The sequence below is a fragment of the Littorina saxatilis genome, linkage group LG12 (assembly GCF_037325665.1).
Source record: "Littorina saxatilis isolate snail1 linkage group LG12, US_GU_Lsax_2.0, whole genome shotgun sequence".
NCBI classification, from domain to species: Eukaryota; Metazoa; Mollusca; class Gastropoda; order Littorinimorpha; family Littorinidae; genus Littorina; species Littorina saxatilis.
In genome coordinates, this window is record NC_090256.1 from 76,673,931 (window position 1) to 76,695,677 (window position 21,747).

The 21,747-nt window shown below is 41.6% G+C and overlaps 1 protein-coding gene and 1 long non-coding RNA gene across 3 annotated transcripts in view; one reads left to right on the plus strand and one right to left on the minus strand.

The window, feature by feature from the left end:
* The first annotated feature begins 1,172 nt into the window (after positions 1 to 1,172).
* The window catches only part of LOC138982810 (uncharacterized), a 27,699-nt gene continuing 7,124 nt past the window's right edge, over positions 1,173 to 21,747 (plus strand). Inside the window, exons 1-2 of one of the 2 annotated variants that reach the window (XM_070356161.1) lie at positions 1,173 to 1,322; positions 2,824 to 3,189. In XM_070356161.1, the coding sequence (XP_070212262.1) occupies positions 3,120 to 3,189 (70 nt within the window). In that variant the 5' untranslated portion in view covers positions 1,173 to 1,322; positions 2,824 to 3,119. The remainder of the gene's footprint in view (positions 1,323 to 2,823; positions 3,190 to 21,747) is intronic. The other variant, XM_070356162.1, reaches the window with a different exon arrangement.
* LOC138982809 (uncharacterized) lies at positions 18,662 to 21,467 on the minus strand. The gene is made up of 2 exons (XR_011460979.1): positions 21,149 to 21,467; positions 18,662 to 19,175 (listed from the first exon to the last, which is right to left on the minus strand). It is a non-coding gene; the product is annotated as an uncharacterized lncRNA (long non-coding RNA).

The window sequence follows — 21,747 nt, forward strand, 5'->3', positions numbered from 1 at the left end:
GCTTTTCTGTACCTCTCTTTGTGTTAACTTTCTGAGCGTGTTTTTAATCCAAACATATCATATATATATGTTTTTGGAATCAGGAACCGACAAGGAATAAGATGAAAGTGTTTTTAAATTGATTTCAACAATTTAATTTTGATAATTATTTTTATATATTTAATTTTCAGAGCTTGTTTTTAATCCGAATATAACATATTTATATGTTTTTGGAATCAGCAAATGATGGAGAATAAGATGAACGTAAATTTGGATCGTTTGAGAAAAAAATTGTTTTTTTTACAATTTTCAGATTTTTTAATGACCAAAGTCATTAATTAATTTTCAAGCCACCAAGCTGAAATGCAATACCGAAGTCCGGGCTTCGTCGAAGACTACTTGACCAAAATTTCAACCAATTTCGTTGAAAAATGAGAGCGTGACAGTGCCGCCTCAACTTTCACGAAAAGCCGGATATGACGTCATCAAAGACATTTATCAAAAAAATGAAAAAAACGTTCGGGGATATCATACCGAGGAACTCTCATGTCAAATTTCATAAAGATCGGTGCAGTAGTTTGGTCTGAATCGCTCTACACGCACGCACGCACGCACACACGCACGCACACACGCACACACATACACCACGACCCTCGTTTCGATTCCCCCTCGATGTTAAAACATTTAGTCAAAACTTGACTAAATGTAAAAACGGAGGTGGAGAGGGGGAGGAGGAGAGGGAAGGTGAGTGGATGGGCGGGATGAAGATAAAGAGCGGAAAGTTGGTGTTTTAAGGCACGGGACTAGAAACCCGTAACGATAGCACGCGGGAGGATACGGGGTGGGTGGGTGGGTGGGGGGGGGGGGTGGTGGTGATGGTGGTGGTGGTGCTGTACTATAACAGACCGGAGGGAATGGGGAGGGAGGGTGGAGGGGGGTGTAGGCGTCATGGTCACACCGAGTCAAACACGATGTTTTCACGATATCCCCTAATCTCTTCACTTAGTGACGACCACCTCAATCTATCGAAGATGCACACCTCCCTCCCTCTCTCCTTCGCCACCCCCTCCCTAACCTCATCTCTCCATCCCCCCCCCCCCCCCCCCCCCCACCATCCCACTAAATCGATCTGTGTTGGCCATCAAATTGCAGCGCACAGGCGTGGGCCCTTCAGTTACCGTCGTTGAAAACGACACCACCATCAGTGGTTCGACAACGACCATCAAACCGCAACCGAGCGTCACGTGTTTTGTGCTCAGACTGGGCAGTCTCATCTTCAGGACTTTTTCGCTTTCCAACTCTTTGGGCCTGAGTGAGAAAAGCAAATACCGTCACTTTTGTGTGTGAGTAAAGTGTAATGAAAGAAAGTTATTTTCGGGCAAAAATGCAACAATAGAAAGATAACTTGTTGTTAGGGATTGTAAAAAAACGAGTTTCTGACGTTTTTGTGATGGGATGGTTGTCAGGGCATAGGAGAAAAATTATACAAGAATAGGAACAAGATATTGCAGGTAAGAAGAACAAGAGCAAGATAACAATGAAAATGTGCTCACCACAAACATGGACAATAAAGGACGAACAAATAAACGGTCCTCTTTTTTCGTCATTTATTAATTATCCATGTTTCTGGTGAGTATATATATTTTCATTGAACATATCTTGTAATACGGTATAATCAAAACAATGCAGCTCAAAGTAAAAAGTGTGTAATTTTGGAGGATTTGAGTAGAAACGTACAACCGGGTTTTTTTTCAAGAGGAAATTCAACCAGCCTATATAGACTTTTTACGTTGCGGGTAAGAATGAATTTGTGTAAAAGTACACAAAGTTTGAAACGAAACACACAAAAACACAAGTGCCATCAATGCATTTAAATAGAAATGGGCATTGTAACCCGACACACCTTTGCATTTGATCTTTCATTTTGAAATGCGACCAACGCTTGTAAGGAAGACAAGAAAAAAAAGTTATTGACACTGTTGTGAAATTATGAAGGCTGCTGTCACGATCACTGAAAAAATGAGGCTAGAGAGCAAAAACAATTACATTCATATTGAAATCTTTAGCTAAAAAATTGTTATTTGCACCCCCGCTTGTGTCATCATTTTAATTAAAATTACCATCCAAAGGGAGTATTGGTAACGGCAATAGTTGACATTTACATGAAAGGTTGCTTGCATTTTTAGGGCGAGGAACTGTGCGCGATGCCTCCTCTATTTCTCTCAAAAAAATGTTCCTTTACGCTGAAGAGAGCGGGGTTTCAAACTCCCACTCACACTGAAAATAGAAGTTGATAAGCCAAATGACCGACCAAAAACGAAGAGTTCTGGCCTGGGTGTTTCTTTTGCTCGCATGCAGTGGACGGGACAGGTTGACTTCTAAACGACCAACGGAACTGTGGTACCCTTTTTTGTGTAAAGCTCAGGTAATACTGTCTTGTATTGATACATCGTACTCGAAAGGCGGCGTTTTAAGCTTAAACTAAAGCACAAATCCTATTCTTAATACAAATTCTTGACTGCATTTTTTTTCAGCAGCATTGACGCACAGTTCTTAATTTTTGACGTATTGCTACCGAAAAAGACACCCTTTGAAGGCAACGTATCTTGGTACATGGTAAGAAAGTCAACAATAAAACACACATCAACCCAAAAGTCGGTTGGATAGAATTACTGATCAGCGTCATTGTTTGCCCTTCACCAACATATACTTCTTTTTTGTGCTAATCAGCACACAGACTATTATATTAGGGATTTTCAAAAGAACCGACAGTAAGAAAGAGAAAAAAAAACTCTGCATAAAATAAGCGAAAAGAAGTAAAAGGATAGTTTTTGTGGCTGAAAGATCGCCTCAACTGCAGACTGACAGAAGCAAGTATCCAAACTGATTCCAGCAAACAGCGTGAACAAGACCCCGAAAAATATACTTGTTGGACAGCAAGCCACACATCTGTGTGCAGCGACAACAGTTTCGCCATAAGTGGAAAGTTCGCAAGTGTTGTCGGACAGATTACGCTAGGTGGCAGCACTGGTCTCCAGGGTGCACAAGGAAGACAGGTGGGAAAAAGTACAGACAGGCAAGAGTTCAGATTTGTGTGGAGTTTTGGTTTGAGGACAGGTCGTGCTTTGCTGTTGTTGGTCATGGAGTCTCGGCACAGTGCTGGGTGTGTGATGGGTGTCATACTGGTCTTCTTACTGTCCCTGGCATCAGGTGAGTTTCGTTTTTGGTTGAACAATTCTTAAAAATACATGTATAATATCAGTTTTGTCTTTCTTTGGTCGATGTCGTAAATGTGTCTACACCATAGTTTTGTGTGTGTGTGTGTGTGTGTGTGTGTGTGTGTGTGTGTGTGTGTGTGTGTGTGTGTGTGTGTATGTGTGTGTGCTCTCTGGTTTTTAAAGTACCATGTAGTCGGAGGCATTAGTTTCATCAGAAAACCTAGTCTCCACCCCTCCAGGGCATACATTGCGCTAACGCTCGTATGTGTGTGCATGTGCGCACGTGTGTGTGTGCGCGTGCGTGCGTGTGTGTGTGTGTGTGTGTGTGTGTGTGTGTGATATTTTGATTTGTGTTCAATACCTGTTTTGGATTCTGTGCCTTCTCTGATTTGATGTGATATTTTGATGCGGTTCTTTGCCTTGTGCCTCAAGGATGTTGGCCATTACTCTAAGCAGTCGTTGTTTTCTTCAAAATTAAAATGCGTTTGCGAGTCAGTTGCTTGTTGTATATACTTAGAAGGAGTTCTTAATTGATTTTGATTTCAAAACGCGAAGTTCAGATTCAGGAACAGAAAACATTATTTCCCTGTTTGCTCGGCGTCATATGCATTTAGAGGAATACAAATGAAAAGGACTGGCGGGGGATAGGGCAGAGGGGAGGTGGAATTGTAGGGGGGAGGGCTGCCGCGATTTGGGGGTTGGGTTCATGTCAGACGTGAAAAAAAGCTGCACTGAAGTGGCACTGGCAGTCAAACATCTCGTACGGCGTAGGAAACTGATTAACCAAAAATGAACGAAATAAGAGAAAAAAAAAGACACCCAAAAAAAGACACAGCAAGACACACACAAAAGCAGTGTGAAGTTTTATAGCAAAAGGAAGAAAGCTGAAACCGTGACGGATTTTGTGACAGTTTTGGACGGGGAGATGATGTGAAACACCCAGGACCGCAGCTTTGAATGTTTAGATGTCATTCTAGAAGTGCAAGAGCATGAGTGTCCCACGTATGTATACACGTAGAACGGAAGAAGAAGAAAGGTCTGAATAAAAATTTAGAGGAAGCTTTTAACATTCTGTAGTGTCCTTGGGGAAAACAACGGGGACACGGTCCGTCACTGTCTTCTTTCTTGTCTTTCTTACTTCTTTTCCTTCTTTCTACCTCTTTTCCTTCTTTCTACCTCTTTTCCTTCTTTCTACCTCTTTTCCTTCTTTCTACCTCTTTTCCTTCTTTCTACCTCTTTTCCTTCTTTCTACCTCTTTTCCTTCTTTCTACCTCTTTCTTTCATTTGTCTTTCTTTCTTTCTTGTGTTCTTTCTTTCTTCCTCCGTTTCTTTTTATATCTTCAAGTTCATTTTTCTTACTTTTTGTGCTTCTTTCTTTCTTTCTATTCTCCTTTTCTCCTTCGTTCTGTTCCTTCCTTCTTTCCTTTCCGTTTGTCTTTTTTGTTATTTTCTTTCAATTTGCTCCAATCTGTCCTTCTTGCTGTCTGTATTTTATCTTTTCCTCCTTCTTTCTTTCTTTCGTCCACACATTGCCTTAACTGTGTCTTCGGCCTGGTGTGAAAAAAGGCTTTCAACTAAAGTGTTTCACCCACTATGACGCCACACTTGAGCTGGCATCATTTTGCTGGCCATGCAAACGCATGAAAAATAAATGGAACGTTAACCCTGTTTTCCAGTGTCAGCGGTTATCGGTGAGTGCCTCGCAAAACATGATGCGGTCATGCATGATTGAGCATCGTTGGAGCACAGAAATCATCCAAAATCTATCAAACGTGTCAAGGGAAACGTAAATGCCCACCAGTGGTCATATCATGCAAATGAAACTTTGGCAGTGTGTGTACCAATCATTCGTCTGTACACATGCGAAGTATTTGGATGTTAATAATAAAAAAAAGCAATGACGGGGTTTAAACATCTTTCCGGAACATTGCATTAAATCTTAACAAACACAGGTAGCAATCCAAGTACGTCTAGTGTGTAGGCATAATATCTTTAAAATTACAGAGCAGTCGACCTGGTCATTACTGAAACACAGAACTTTTTTTCAAGGTACACTATAAAATTGACGCAAATGTCCCGTTTTGAAAAAACATTTTTTTACCGCTCATGCGATCGACACCTGCATCAGAAGGAATGAAATTACACGCGAAATACGCAAGCTAGCAAAACGAAACAACCTGTTCAGGTTAGATAATTGGTTTGAATTTTGCCTCGTATGTTAAATAGTCCCCTTTTGCCTATTATGAATTTTCGTCGATTTTTGAAATGAACCTTACGTTTTTGTCCGGTCGATTTTGGGAGTACCCTTATTTGAGCGTTGGTCACGTGATCCATGCAAATGAAATCTTTGATCCGAAAAGTTTGCCAGGTAGACTTCCTTAAATGGCATAAGAAGTTTGAGTGAAACGACACGGGAATTAATGCTTTAGTTGGGGTGAACAATTTGTCGCAATAATTGTTTTGCTAAGTTTATTACTAATATGATTAAAACGACCGCTGCTCGATAACCTAAATCTGGCAAAACTCTGTATCTCCCTCTCTGTTTCTCCCTCTTTGTCGCTCCTTCTCTGTCTCTTTCTTTCTGTCTCTCTCTGTCTATCTCTATGTGTGCCTGTGCCTGTCTGTCTGTCTCTCTCGCGCTCTCTCTCGCTCTCTCCCTATCTCCCTCTCGCTCTCTCATGCCAATCCAAACGTTTTGTTTTGTTTTTTGTGTGTAATCGTTTATGTACGAGTTTAAAAAACACACCAGGGACGTCCATTGTCAGAAGAAAAAAATCTAAATTAAATGTGTAAATATTGTCAGAAACAAAATCCCCAACATAAAGTGGTTGGAAAAACATCAGGCAAGAGATCAAGAGTAAGCGGTCTGGTAAAAACGCCAAAACGTATTAATAGCAAAGGGCACAGTGATCTGAGTTTGTTTGTTTGTTTGTTCGTTTGTTTGTTTGTTTGTTTGTTTGTTCGTGGGCTGAAACTCCCACGGCTTTTACGTGTATGACCGTTTTACCCCGCCATTCAGGCAGCCATACGCCACTTTCGGAGGAAGCATACTGGGTATTTTCGTGTTTCTATAACCCACCGAACTCTGACATGGATTACAGGATCTTTTCCGTGCGCACTTGGTCTTGTGCTTGCGTGTACACACGAAGGGGGTTAAGTCACTAGCAGGTCTGCACATACGTGGCCCTGGGAGATCGGACAAATCTCCACTATTAACCCACCAGACGGCAGCGACCGGGATTCGAACACACGACCTTCCGATTAGGAGGCCGACGTCTTACCACCACGCCACTGCGCCCGTCACTACTTGGACACATACCAAAAATCAACATTCTGACCGCTTCCTGTGCATAGTTCAATTTTGTTAATGAATTATTTTTCAAATTGACCATAGTGTCAGTCAAGGAATTACTTCATATACCGGCACAGTTGGCCTAGTGGTAAGGCGTCCGCCCAGTGAGCGGGAGGTCGTGGGTTCGAACCCCGGCCGGGTCATACCTAAGACTTTAAAATTGGCAATCTAGTGGCTGCTCCGCCTGGCGTCTGGCATTATGGGGTTAGTGCTAGGACTGGTTGGTCCGGTGTCAGAATAATGTGACTGGGTGAGACATGAAGCCTGTGCTGCGACATCTGTCTTGTGTGTGGCGCACGTTATATGTCAAAGCAGCACCGCCCTGATATGGCCCTTCGTGGTCGGCTGGGCGTTAAGCAAACAAACAAACAAATTACTTCATAAAACATCACAGACAGCACCCAAGGTGTTGAGTTTTGCTACATATCCAAGTGGAGGGATGCTCTTATCCCTGGAAAAATCTAAGATGGTGAGCCTCACGGTTTACACGGGAACTGCACCTTATTTTTCTTCTTCTTGTCGTTCGCCAAAGTTACACTTGGAGTCCAGCTCTGGTTATGAAGCTGGTGGTCTTATGCAGAGCCTCCACAGGTCCATGGACCATGCAGCTTCTCGTGGAGGGTCGTCGGCCTGGTCCAGATGTCTCTTCTCAGGGGCTGGAGATTCCTGCAGTCATGCAGGATGTGGGCTGCATCTTGATCTGCGTCTCCACAGGGACACATGGGGGAGGGCACGGCTCGCAGTTTTTTGTGCAGGTGTTGTTGCAGTCTGTTGTGCCCTGTTCTCAGGCGGAACTGCACCTTTAAGCTTAAGATTGACCAAGCTTTAAATCACTTGTCCAAGTTTACAATGATTTAACACTTTCCCGAATACCTTACTCGGGGTAAAAGCAAACGACGACATGGCATAGAATCTCTTTGAATTGCACCGCAGATGTCCTTTAAAGATGTCATTTTTAAGGTTCCCTTTGTTGTTAGTCAATAGCTTGTCGTTGTCTTTGTTTCAATTTGCAATTCGCACCTGTATCTGCATGCTTCCTGATTTCACTAACCATTTTCACTTAATAAAAATCACGCTTCAAACGTCCACAATCTGCTTCTGAACAAAACGAAAATAGAAAAAATACATCCAAAGCCGATTTTCTGAACTGAGAAAATTACTGGTTTCTACTTCGCTTCCCATCTAATGCACAGCAGCTTAATTAATCCTCTTCACACGCTTTGGGTCAGTAAAAGTTTGTGTGCGATTGTATTTCTATCTGCGTGTGCACGCGTGCTTGAATGCAAGCATAAACACGAGAGAGAGAGAGAGAGAGAGAGAGAGAGAGAGAGAGAGAGAGAGAGAGAGAGAGAGAGAGAGAGAGAAAGAGAGAGAGAGAGAGAGAGAGAGAGAGAGAGAGAGAGAGAGTCAGAAAGAGGTAGAGATAGATCAAGAATTAGATATAGCGAGAGGGAGAGGGGGGAGTGAGAGAGAGATAGAGCGGTATGCGGGAGAGAGGGAGAGAGAGGGGGAGAGGGGGGGGGGAGCAGTGCGTTTAGCAAAATGTGACCCTCCACCACGGAATGAGTCGCATGTCACCTTTGCATGATTTTCATATTTTTACATTTTCCTAAAGAGTTTTTTATGCTCTATCCAGTGGTGAAAACCGTTTTAGAAAAGAGCAAACTCTGTTTGAGTTATAAGCCTGTGACTATGGTGACCCTCACACTGTTACCAGACATTCCCCGGACTTATATTAAGCCTAGCGCAGAACCGCGCGAGGTGACATGCGACTCATTTCGTGGTGGAGGGTCACAAATAATTAAGCTCATAGCAACCTTGATCACTCGCACACAGAAACATGTGCAGTGGCAGAAATCAACGGAACTATTCCCACTGAGTACGTGGAACATCGATTTATTGTGACTTGTTGGGATCAAAGCGTCAACTGCATTCGTCAAGAGATTACTGGAAGGATCGCTTCGGGGCCCAGAACTCCTCTAATTAGTACTAATATCGTGCAGTCATTCGAACGCAGAAGAAGAAGAAGAAGAAGAAGTACTAATCTGTGGCCATTTCTGCGTCAGTGGGAATTGTCGACTGATGCCTCTAATTGGAGAAACGTGAGGTCAATTTTGGACCAGATTGGAAACAAATTTTACAATGCTCACCGACTCCTACTTCAAGCTGAATTTCTTAACCTTTAATGAAGTATCAGTGATAGCACATTGTAACCCAAATGAAAAGTAATGGAAAACAGGCTTGGGATGCACATGAATTAGTTTGACAACAATGACTGTTTTCACAGAAATGGCAAAATTTGTGGAATGTAGAGAAATAATAAAGAGTGTGCTTAATTTTAAACAGAGATAAAATTGACAACAAATCCCGTTATTTAACCGATGAACAACTACCAAATGAAATTGGCAACCAGATCTGTCAGTTTATATATGATTTGATTGATTGTCTTGAAAATCGTATTTTGTGTGTATACCGCTTGCATTTATTTGGTGTGCCGATCAATATCTGTGGAAATTAGAAATCGCACGATTTAGGAATATTCAATATAATTTGGTACAATACCAGCGCGATTACTGTTGAACTTTTAAGTGTAATGTTGAGAAAAAAACCCACTTGCTTTTTCAAAACGCCTGCCAAATTGAAATATACATCAAGAGCGAAAGGTTTCAAAACAAAACCCGTCATACCGATCTGGTCAGGGAGAGTACCCATATTTTTTTTTATTGTACAGTGTATTGCAAAGTCAGCTATTGGGTTCAAGGTCATGGTCAAGTCTGTCCCTCCAAAGCGAGGCAGTCCGGTTCCAAACATGGAGTTGCCGTAATGTTGAACTTTTGTGTCAATTCAGAGCTCACAATCCAGTCGCAATTGATTTTTGGCAAAATAATTTTCATCAAACCAAGGAATATTCCTCGTGAAATTTATTGACGAATTGAGCTCCAAAATTAAGATGAAATAATTAATTAATTTGTTCACTTGATTGAGGAAAAGGACTGTAATGGTTGTCTCCGTTTGGAGAAACTTCATCCGTAACATCGACATAGATGTCTCCCTTTTATCGTCAACAGGCTGTATTGGTGTTTTCCTTCTAAACCCCATGTAAATGAAAGGCACCTTAACAGTTCATTCTTTAACCCTTTCGCTGCCAATCAAAACTTCCTGACTGCCAGGGAATTTTGGAGTTCGGGCTGTAATAATTCACAAAAAATTCTAGCTCCAAACTGGCAGTAAATAGGAAAGTAAAACCTATGTTATTTTTAAAGGAAATTCAACCAAGAATCTGTTTTTAGTATCTAATCATGGAAATAATGCACAAGTGCAGAACGGGTATACCCGTCCTAAGGCAGTCAAGGGGTTAACTTCAATGGTGTTTAAAACCATTTTTTGTGTGCTTACAAGAGCAGGTACTGCACAATTAGAGGCTTAGATTGCAGTAGAAAACCGGTCCTGAATTTACAACACTAACGTCCAACATAACCGATCGCGATCTTTTTTACAGCATGAAAGTGGAAAAGGCAGTCAATCTAATTCGCACATTATTGAAACGGAACGAAGAATAACGCTATTGTTGGCGCGAACAGAGCCAGCAAAGTGAGCGTGCCTCGCCGTAGGGACTGGGTGGCCGAGTGGTAACGCACTTGCGCTCGGAATCGAGAGGTTGCGTGTTCAGGCCTGGGTCAGGCCGCAATTTTCTCCCCCCTTTCCTAACCTAGGTGGTGGGTTCAAGTGCTAGTCTTTCGGATGAGACGAAAAACCGAGGTCCCTTCGTGTACACTACATTGGGGTGTGCACGTTAAAGATCCCACGATTGACAAAAGGGTCTTTCCTGGCAAAATTGAAAAGGCATAGCTAAAAATGTCCACCAAATACCCGTGTGACTTGGAATAAAGGCCGTGAAAGGTGAATGCTCGCCCTAATATGCTTGAGGTTTGCTGGCCGATGTGAATGCGTGATATATTGTGTAAAAAATTCCATCTCACACGGCAGAAATTAATATGTAAATCGCCGTGAGCTCTTGTGAGAAACGGCGATTAATAAATGTCCATTATTATTATTATTATTAAGTTAGTGAAAACGAGGCACTTCTGTTTCCGTGCGGATTGGTCAGTCTCATTTGGAATTAAATCGTGCATTGAACGACGAGTTAATTTTGGCAAGGAGACTAAAGGGGTCAACTAGGTTTCATCTTTAATCAAGAGGCCAAGAGGCATCGGGTGGGAGGTGGTGTACTTTAAAGAATTTAAATGATCTCTCTTGGGGGAATGCCAGGACGAGTCTTTGAATCGGACTGAACAGCACAGCTCACACACAGCTTTAGACATACAGCCAGATGCCGTTCCCGGATGCCGCGTGTATGCAAAGTATTTTTGACCGTATCGTTTACTTCTTTTCAGACCAAATCCTGAAAAGCGTGAGCTCGAAAGCCTGTGCAAGGGACATTCATGCAAATTTGACCCAAATCAAAGAAAGGTGGACAAGTTTAAATCTCACAGATTTGACGCCCTTTTCTTTTCTCAAGATCAAAGCTGAGATATTTGTGGTTAATTGTGTGGTACAAAGTCGTGGGCATTTTAGGCAAAGCGAGATTGAACCCTCAATTCTTGGCACGACCCTGTGGATCCCTGGTGGCTCTTGTGTAAATCTGAGTCCCGGGAATGGTATTAGTACAGTGGCAAGAGGGGGCGATGATGTTTGTCGGGATTGCCATGTTGGTGAAACGGAACAGTGGGGGAACACGTTTATCGGAACAGCCGAACTGCGTGTGTGGGTACATCGTGTGTTTGAATTGTTTAAAATGCTGGAGTTAACTGGAGTCAAAGTGCCCGAAATCAGACTGTGGGCCATCTCGGCTTTGACTCAATACAAAATAAAAACAGTCAAAGAAGCTTATACCCAAGACACTTGAATATGTAGTGAAAGTCTTTGCATATCTACTGTTGCTTACAATTGACATTTTTTTCCATGATTGATTTTGATATTCGCTATTATTGAAATGTCAATTTAAGAACCTGAGACAGCACTTAAAGTAAGGGTGAACCTAGAACAGTATGCATATTCTACAGTAAAGGCGTACGTGTCAACAATGTAATTGGATTCAACTCAGTCACGTGCAAGATGAGTCCCATACCCAAGACATGTTTCTAGTGACACTGTTGACAGGTATTAATGTAGCACTTGCTACTAAAGCAAATTCTAGTCAAACGTGGAACTAATATGAACAATGGAAGGGAATATTGCAGAAAGTTCTAGATAACAGAAAAGTCAAATATTGGGTTGGAAAGAAGCTAGGAGAGTTCTATTATAAGGCCACAGGAATGCAAACACTGCCAATGTGCACAAACACCTACAACCACACCTGGCCATGCGGTCACCTCCCGAAAGCGACCATCTGCCCACAACGCAACTCCGAAGGATACCAGACGAGTTTTGCTTCAATATAATTCACCTTTCTATAGCGAACACCTGGCTATAACGACCGCTTCTGATCGGTCCCTCTCGAAAGCGACCATCTGCCAACAACGCAACTCCGAAGGATACCAGACGAGTTTTGCTTCAATATAATTCACCTTTCTATAGCGAACACCTGGCTATAACGACCGCTTTTGATCTGTCCCTTGAGTGGTCGCTATAGACATGTTCGACTGTACCTGCTTCACAGTTGAACATATAAGTTGCTTGTAAAATCGCGATTCAACTGATAAATTCATAATCGGTTTTATATTCCACGGCGACGAATTACCGGTAGGCAGGCTCCCTGTAAACTGCCTTTACTCTAGCGCTAGTGTCGGTTGTAACAGCCCTGTGTTTTTAATTTGTGATTGTAAATTATGTTAACCACTGCCCTACTGCTAACAAACATCGCCACGCGGAGACAGGAAAAGGGGACAGCTAATACCAGGGGCGGTAAAACTTGATTCCCTTTTCAATCTGCACCCAGCAGATTGTGGAGACGATGTATATTGGCACGATCCAAAGCTTGTGGATTACAACGTGGACTGACAAACGATCCCCCTGCAATCGCTCTGTGGTGTTTTCACGCCCGAGGCCATCGTAAATAGCCTAGATACAATCAACTGTTTCTCCCTTCTGTTTGTTTTTGATTTTCTTCGTTTTCTCTGTCATGTTTGTGCAGTCATTGTTTGTTTCTGGGGTCCAGTTTTGCTTTCCACCCGCAATCGGTTCGTTGTCTTGGCAGACCGTGACATACTGCGCAATACGATTGTCCATTGGAGATGCGTGCTTTGTTGTGGCCTTTTTACCCCCCTGATTACGTGCTTTGAGGGCCGCGTCAAGGGACTTTTGTCGCCATAGGGCTATAGGGCTGTTAACACCACTTTTGTAAAAAATCAAATCATTTAATTTAAGCCAGATTTAGCATCATGTGTGTGTGTTCTTTACCTCTCTCGTCAGCAAAAAAAAAAAAAAAATTCAAAAACATTCCAAGCGGCCTGGCCTGCGTTTATTCTCAAATGAAACTGCTTAATCTATAACAAGTGACGTTTTGTTTGACCTGATCATGTGGCGTTCGGAAGACAGAACAACTCTACCCAGCTTTGCAGTCAATATGAGCAACACCATAGTATCTGATAATTTCAGCCTCAATCCCTAACCCACCTCCACCCACACCCACAACCCCATCTTAACCCCCGTACGCCCTTTAGTCCACTAGTGACACTCTAATAAGGCATGAGAACAAAGCGGGCAACAGCCAGGCGGGTAGCGTGAGTATAGCTGGTTAGCTCTGGACCTGTGTCTGGCTGTGATCTAGGCATGCCTTTGTGTCTCCTGTCAATTGTCATTTGATGTTCGGTGGTAGCAGGTATCACCATCTTACACCTTTCAAAACTGCAGCCAGGCAGAAACCAGAGCCACGGAGCTCGTGGAGCCGGAGTGGCACAGTGGCTTGAGCGCTTGCCTCTCACGCTGGAGGTCTTGGGTTCGTACCCCACCCGGGGCGAATACACATTCACATGTACCCAATTTTTCTGAGCGCTCTCCAGTCCACCCAGTTGGAATTGGGTACTTGACCCTGTTTAGTATGGCATTCCATTTGTCAAATAATTATTTGGATACTTTTTCATGGTTTTTTCACCAGTTTTAGCTAAATAATCATTATTTAGAAGCTCATGTGCTAAATAAGTAATTGTTTATAAACAATGTAAAACAATTCTAAATAATTTTTTGTTTACGTAAACCATTCATTATTTACGTAAACAATTCATTGTTTACGTAAATAATTCATTGTTTACGTAAATAATGATTTATTTAGCAACATTGCTGATTGTTTACAAACAATGTAAAATACGTCTAAATAATATATTGTTTACGTAAACAATATATTATTTAGACTTATATTACATTGTTTATAAACAATTACTTATTTAGCACATGAGCTTCTAAATAATGATTATTTAGCTAAAACTGGTGAAAAAACCATGAAAAAGTATCCAAATAATTATTTGACAAACGGAATGCCATAGTTTAGAGCTTGGGAAGACAAAGGATAGAAGACACAGGCAGCGAGGGCGAGGAGATGGGCACCGCCCGCGTAAAGCTGACCCTAGAGAGGTTGAGATCTCTAACATCTCGCTCCTGTACGAGCTTCTTCTTCTTCTTCGTTCATGGGCTGAAACTCCCACGTCCACTCTCATGCTTTTGCACGAGTGGGTTTTCACGTGTGTGACAGGGGAGGCTACCGCTCCTTTCACAGCAGACTCTGCACCCGAGTTGTTGGCCTTTAAGTCAACACCGGTTGATTGTGGAATTCTGTTTGTGATGGGGTCTGATGGTTTCCGATTGTCCGTATGTTCATGGAAACCTTCGGGTTTGCAAAACAGTTTTTATAGGGCTAAGAAATTAGCCCTAACATTTTCAATCCTGTTTGATTGCACTTCGCCTCCCGAGGTGATCGTAGTGTTTCGGCACTCGGTTACACGTGTATGACCGTCAATGATCAATTTTCGATCAATTCACCACGGATGCGGACAGCGATCATTAAGTCCGGGGCGCGGTCCCCCCCCTCCCCCCCTCCCACAATGGATGTTTGACTGGTCAGCCTCTGTCACACGCATCGCGCTTCCGGCTGACCGGATGTGATAGTTGTTGTCCACTTTGTGCGGGCTGTGGGCTCGTAGCGGCGAGACGATCCGAATCGATAGGGGCTACTTTGTTGGCCAGGGGCAGATAATTGTTGAGACAGGTTCCCTCCCTTGTCGGTAATTGTGTTGTCTGTGTTGTCCACTTCCCGCAACATGATCTGACACATGTTGAGGTTGGTTCTGCTGACGTCACCGATACAGATATGAAACTTGCTGCATTTCGGTTTTCCCCAAACAGCTATGGGTTTTGCTTGATGGTTAGGGGTTAACATGGAAGCAACTTATTCTCTCATGTACCAGGCGACTGGTTTCGCAGAAATCTCGCTTAGCTCTCGTTGTCGTCTATATTCTATTTTAGAGCACTAATGTCCCTTTGTTTCAAAGATGTTGATATGGAAAAATGATCTCTTGTGTTGCTACCGTACCAGATTGTGTGATGTCGGCACACTCGTGCTTTGATACACGGAAGTCACAGGGATTCCAAGGAAGTCGCTGAAGAGTTGCACATTTTAATGCAATCCCGAAGACATTTTTTGAGAGAGAGAGAGAGAGAGAGAGAGAGAGAGAGAGAGAGAGAGAGAGAGAGAGAGAGAGTGAGAGAGAGAGAGAGAGAGAGAGAGAGAGAGAGAGAGAGATTATTGAAAAAAAGCAAAAATGTAGACGAACACCTTTAAACACCAAATAAAGAAAAGAAAGATTCACAAATTCAGAGAGAGAGAGAGAGAGAGAGAGAGAGAGAGAGAGAGAGAGAGAGAGAGAGAGAGAGAGAGAGAGAGAGAGAGGGGGAGAGAGAGAGAGAGAGAGAGAGAGAGAGAGAGAGAGAGAGAGAGAGAGAGAGAGAGAGAGAAATTATTGAAAAAAAGCAAAAATGTAGACGACCACCTTTAAACACCAACTAAAGAAAAGAAAGATTCACAAATTCATTCAAAACCAGACATCGATTGATCTTAATTTTTCCACGAAAGGAGCAAAATTCCTGTTAATTAGGATTCATCACATGGAACGTCTTGTAAAGAAATACAATAAGTTTGTGCAAAATGCCAAGCCTAAAAATTCCAATGAGAGAGAGAGAGAGAGAGAGAGAGAGAGAGAGAGAGAGAGAGAGAGAGAGAGAGAGAGAGAGAGAGAGAGAGAGAGAGAGAGAGAGAGAGAGAGAGAGAGAGAGAGACAGAGACAGAGAGAAGACAAGACAACATTTTTATTATCGAGGGTAATAGATAAGCAAGAATATTGCTTTTTTACATTCAGCCCTCGCCCTAATATAGGGTCAACAAGAACAGAAAACAATATAATCAAAGAACTATCACATCAAACTTAATACATTATAACTGTATATACAGATACAAATTTAAAAAATAAATTGTCATGCTGCATTTTAAGTACAATTTCCAAGTGTCAATTTTTAACATAACTTAATTTAGATCTGCATATTATTATAATTTTGTTTAACATGCACATACATTTGAAATGAATTGATGAACCATTCAGCACATGTTTAGTTGCATTATGCGCGACATATAATTTTTTTTGAAGCTGTCTGTGTTTGTTTTATGCTTAAGAAAAATAGGCAGTGAGTTCCATAGGACCGCACCTGAATAAAGAAGGCTTGATTTGAAAAGGTCAATACGTGGAGTCGGTGTTATGATTTTTAGTCTGTTATAGTTCAAAATAAAATTATCACGTAATGTCTCCGGTGCATATCCTGACATCACTTTATGCATCATAACACCTTTATTATACATTAATCTTTTTTGAAATGGTAATACTTGCAAATTTTTATAATCAGATTCTGAAGGAGTGTGATTTTTTAGCATTATAAGCTTAACTGCTCTTCTGTGAAGACTGGCTAAAGGTTTCAGAGAGAGAGAGAGAGAGAGAGAGAGAGAGAGAGAGAGAGAGAGAGAGAGAGAGAGAGAGAGAGAGAGAGAGAGAGAGAGAGAGAGAGAGAGAGAGAGAGAGAGAGAGAGAGAGAGAGAGAGAGAGAAATGTGAGGTAACCAAATAAAAAGTTGAGACTGCGCAGGCAGTCATATTACTCTCCCTCAAGCTGTCGACCTCGCGCCAGCAAACTGCATCAGCTTGCTTTGCGTGTTGAGACATTGAGACGTGTAACTCAGTTAACAGCCACACAACCAGCCAATTAGCTTGAGTCTTGGACTTGGCCAATTTTGATTTTTTTAACGAAATTTTTGTTTTCAAGTCTCCGTAAGGATTTTTGTTGCAGCCCATGAAACGTACTTCGTCGTGCGCAAATCGTTTCAAATCGCGTTAATGATCTGATTACTGATGGGGATAAAGTGACAGAAATATACAACTGAAAACTTGTTGCATCGTAGAACAAAGTGGTCGGATTTGTATATTATATTCCACAGCAAAGGCGTACATAACAACAATGTTATTGGACTCAACTCAGTCGCGTGCGCGCAGAGTCACTTTACCACGAATAAGCTTCCAGCGGCACTTTTGACATGTATTTAATTTTTATGCTTCGAGTCAAACGTGGCACTAATATCCATTAAAGACGATATAACGAATACCCTTGAGAAGCCATGACAGTTTTGAAAGGAATCTTTTGATATATATACGCGTTTTTAGTAAAACTGGCGATTCCGTGAAAACTTTCAAAATCACACAGTTTTAGTTGAAAGGTCCAGACCATGCTGTTTTAGCGTCAAAAACGCTTCGAATCGTGTTCCTGCGCGACCGAACACTTCCCGATGTTTGCAGTTAGTTAGAAAACCACTTTCTTACCGTCTTCAACAATGTTTGGTTTACTTCGGAATCTTGTAAGGCCGTAATCCGACGAATTTTGTGACCGAAGCGACGGATTTCTTCTCCAAAACGACCCGCCATTGTGCCGCGTGATCTTCGCGAGACTGGCTTATGAATAAATTATCCGTGACGTCACACAGTGTGAAGATGCTGTTTACCAACATGGCAACAAGCGTGACTGCAGACGAAATTGAACCGTACATGTTCGAACTACCAGTTTCTCTCCTCGAATCAAGCATGAAAGATGAGGAGCGGAGGCCACTTCCAGCAGTAGTGAAAAGACAGTGTAGATGAAAATTGCGACTCTGTTTGTCTCAGCGATCAAAGGTAAACACGCCCGCTCTCTGTGCTGAACTTATCGTCTGCTTTCGAGTCTGTGCTATTTTTTCACTCTCGCCTTGTCAACGCACTCGCGAATAAGTGGGATATTGTTTAAGTGTTCATGCATTGCATTCACGAGTAAAAGAACAACAGCTCATCGCAGTTTTAACTGTTCTTGATTATTTCAGAGACTGGTGTCAGAGTGGCCACTGTACCTGTTGTATTGTGTGGGAGGGGCAGATTTGAGAGAGAGAGGAAGCTAGCCTGAGGTACATTGTAGAATGAAAACTTGCAGGGGAGCAAGAATGCATCACCAGCCACGAAGGTGTACATACAACTTTTTTTGAGGTGCCTATATTTGTTTGATTTTTAAATGTATGTATTTGTTGTTTTTAAAGGCTATCAAGAAAACTTTATTTAAATGTGACACTCAGTCAAATATAGTTTCACACACACACAAGATTAACTCACTTGCATGCCCACAGAAGAAGTTTGCTCTTCACATTGTTCTGTTGTTGTTGTTTTTATAATGTAATCATTGTAACATCAACACTCAGTAATAACCAATATTACAACACAATCACTTTTTCATCAGAACTCACTCACATACTACATGTATTAAACCCTGGTTTATGGACACTTGCATTTGTACTTTGCATGGAAAAGCAGCCTGAATTTCAGGTGAACTTTAATAAAAGAAGATTTATATGTATGTTGCTCTAGATGCATGTTTTAATAAATAATAATGACATTCAGGAAAGTAAAAGGACTGTTGAAGTTTGCTGTTGTAAAATGTCTGATGATTAGGGTTTTGTTGCACATTTAGTGAATTGACTGTACCAATTGCTGTTATTATTTACACCCAATCAGTGCATCCACATGATATTATGTAGCTTAAATTAAAGAAAATGTTTTGATGTGTTCAGAACATACTGACAAGTTGCACACTCACTGACTTTCCGAAAGAACAGGAAAGTTCTTCCTGCCTGTCTGGTCACTGCCATCAGAGACCTCTTTCTGTCACAGAGCTACACAGGCTTCAAATGTATGTAAGATAAATAAAAGGTACATTACAACTCTCAACTGCGGGGTGTGTGTGTGGGGGGGGGGGGGGGGATGTGCATAACCATTGCATACTTAAGGTCGGCTTAAACTGCAAACAGAAATGTGGAGCTTGCGTAACAATTCTTGCTTTGTCAGATTTGGAGATAGGCAGCCTCAGTCTATATAGTTGGTCGCCAGTTGGGGCGTCCTGCTTGGTGACAACTTGAGCTTTGTCAACTGGTCTAGCTGTAGCAGTCAAAGTCTGGGCACTGTTGCATTGTAGTCTTGCTGTGTATGCAGAGCTTTGTTGTAGCTGCCATAGGCCAGTGTTGCCATAGGCCAGTGTTAGGATCACCACCCCCTCAAACAGCTCGTTCAGTTAACCTGATGCCTGTTTTAGACAGAAAAAAAAAGTTACCACAATCAGCAGAACTTTCACTGGAGAATGGGCATAATTCTTTCATACTTTTCTTTCTCATAGCTTTTTTTGGTTTTTATAATCTCTTCATTACACTAAATAACATCCATCTTAAGACCTATTTTGAGCCTTAATTTAAGTTGACTAGTAATGATATTAATCATAATGTATTTATTTTTATAATGTACAAACTAGAGTATGTATGTGGATATGTGTGTGATGGTGCTGGTATGGATATGTGTGGTTTGGGTTATGTGTGTACTGATGTGTACATTTTATGTGTTTTGTATGTTTTGCGAGTGCGATTTTATGTGATGTTATTCTGTACACCAGCCAAAACAAAATGTCTGGTATATTAGATAATAAACGCACCTTTAAATTTATTAGCGACTACACCCCGTCACCCTCCAGTCCCCCTCCCCCCCATTACACCCTACACTTTTAACATTGTATAAAAAATCATGTCCCAATATAGGTCCCTAGTTACCTGGGAGGACGTTAAGCTCCATAATCAACATCAACAACGTATTGAATTGAATTGAAAAGCTGGGGTTAGGAGGTCTAACTTCTTGAATTAAAGTGTTTTTTTCTCAGGTGCATGTAGTTTTTTCTTTGCTTGAAATCATGGTGTATTCTGGTTGTAAGAGAAGAGTCAATTTCCTTGTAAGCCTGCAAAATTAAGATTTGTCATTTTTGAAGTACACAAGTTTTTGTAAGAGTCCAAAATAGTCCAGGATAAGGAGGAAAAACATAGGGTGGGTCAGGAAATCTGAAACATTGCATAGTTTTGTTTTGCCTATGTAGACACAAAAAGTACTTAGAGCACTTTCCCCCCCCCCCCCCCCCCCCCAAGAGAGCATAGCTTAGTTTTAATTATTTTAATGCCACTGTTAGCAAGAGGAGTACTACAGACAGCAATCAAACAGTGGATTTTTTCTGTAGACATTGTTATTTCTGTTTAGGTGTTTCAGTAGTTTTCTATGCGGATAAATCATGCTGCATGATCACTAGAAACAATCCAGCTCTGTAGCATGCAAGTTTTTTAAAGGTTTTTTTCCCATGTTACTCTGAGAGAAAAAAAAAACCCACAGAGATTAAGTTGAACTGGCAGTTTGACTGAAGCAGTGGTAATAACACAGAGTTGTGCTCTTCCTACAATCAATGTTTTGATGTGGATGATGATGTCCGAACATGTACTTGGTTGTATTATTTTGCTAGACTATTTGTTTCTGTTAGATATATCTGCTCACATGATTGTTGTTCATAATTTGACATTACATTTACTGCTGATCAAAATGTATTGTTGGAATAGGTCTGCTTAATATTCTGACTGCAGTTTTGAAATAAAATCAAATAACACAGATGTTTTAAGTATCAAAGTGCTTTTCACACACACACACACACACACACACACACACACACACACACACACACACACACACACACACACACACACACACACACACACACACTCACACACTATGAGTATGACTGCAAACATGAATTTGTACTTGTATTAATTATAATTACTGTATTACAGAACCTGATCTGAAAAAAAGGACAACAGCAAATTATTCATGCAAGCTTGCTGTATTAACGATTTCTTTATCCATTTAATACAACACTGAATTAAAAGATAACAACTATAACAACGTGGGTGTGTTTGTGTGAATGTCTATGTGTATATGGACGGACACTGATTAAACCTGAGACTCATCGATTACCCAGGTGAGTGTAAAAGAGGGAGAGAGAGAGGGAACTTTAAGGTGGGTGCATGGGGACGGACATGTAGTAACAGATATATGTTTTAATCTGTAATCTTAACACATGTGCTTAAAATTAGGAACAGATGCCATTCCACTACAAATACTGTCAGTCTGACAAAAACGCCCAGTGACACTGAACCCCTATCCCTTACAGAACACATTCAGTATACATGTACTCACTTCCTTTCGTCTGCGTTTAGTGAAAGCAGATCGTTCTGATGACATTGGTATCCGGTTTCTGACCTCCTGTGAGTGGTCAACAATTGTCGGAACTGGAACTGCGTCAGGCAACAGCTGTTTTGTGTGTGCCAGGTTTTCTTGCCGGCTTAACTGCGTTCACATTGGAAGAAAGTGTCGCGAAACACAGCACATCGTGTTGGCCGTTTCCAGTTAATCAGTCTTGCTGCAGAAGTTGTAAGCCCATCGGAAAAAGGTGACAACTGATGCCTGAACCTTTTTTCTATACTTCATAGCTATCAGCAGCCGTGCGCATTCCTTCGGCGTGTAACGTTGTTGATGCTCGATGTAGGCAAACGCCCACTTGAGCCTAAGCTGTACACGAAATGACGTCACTACCGGTTCTCGTCTACTGGCGGCCTTTTCGAAGTCTCGTTTAGCAGACGAATTTGGCGGAACGTTTTTAATTAAATCACAATGATAAAGCTACGAATCGGTGAATTTCTTTACATTTTTGGAATCTTTAGGTGCATTTCTCTAACCTTCAGTCATCGGTTAGTGGTTCTAATAACCTTTAAAACAGCGTGGTCTGGTCCTTGAAG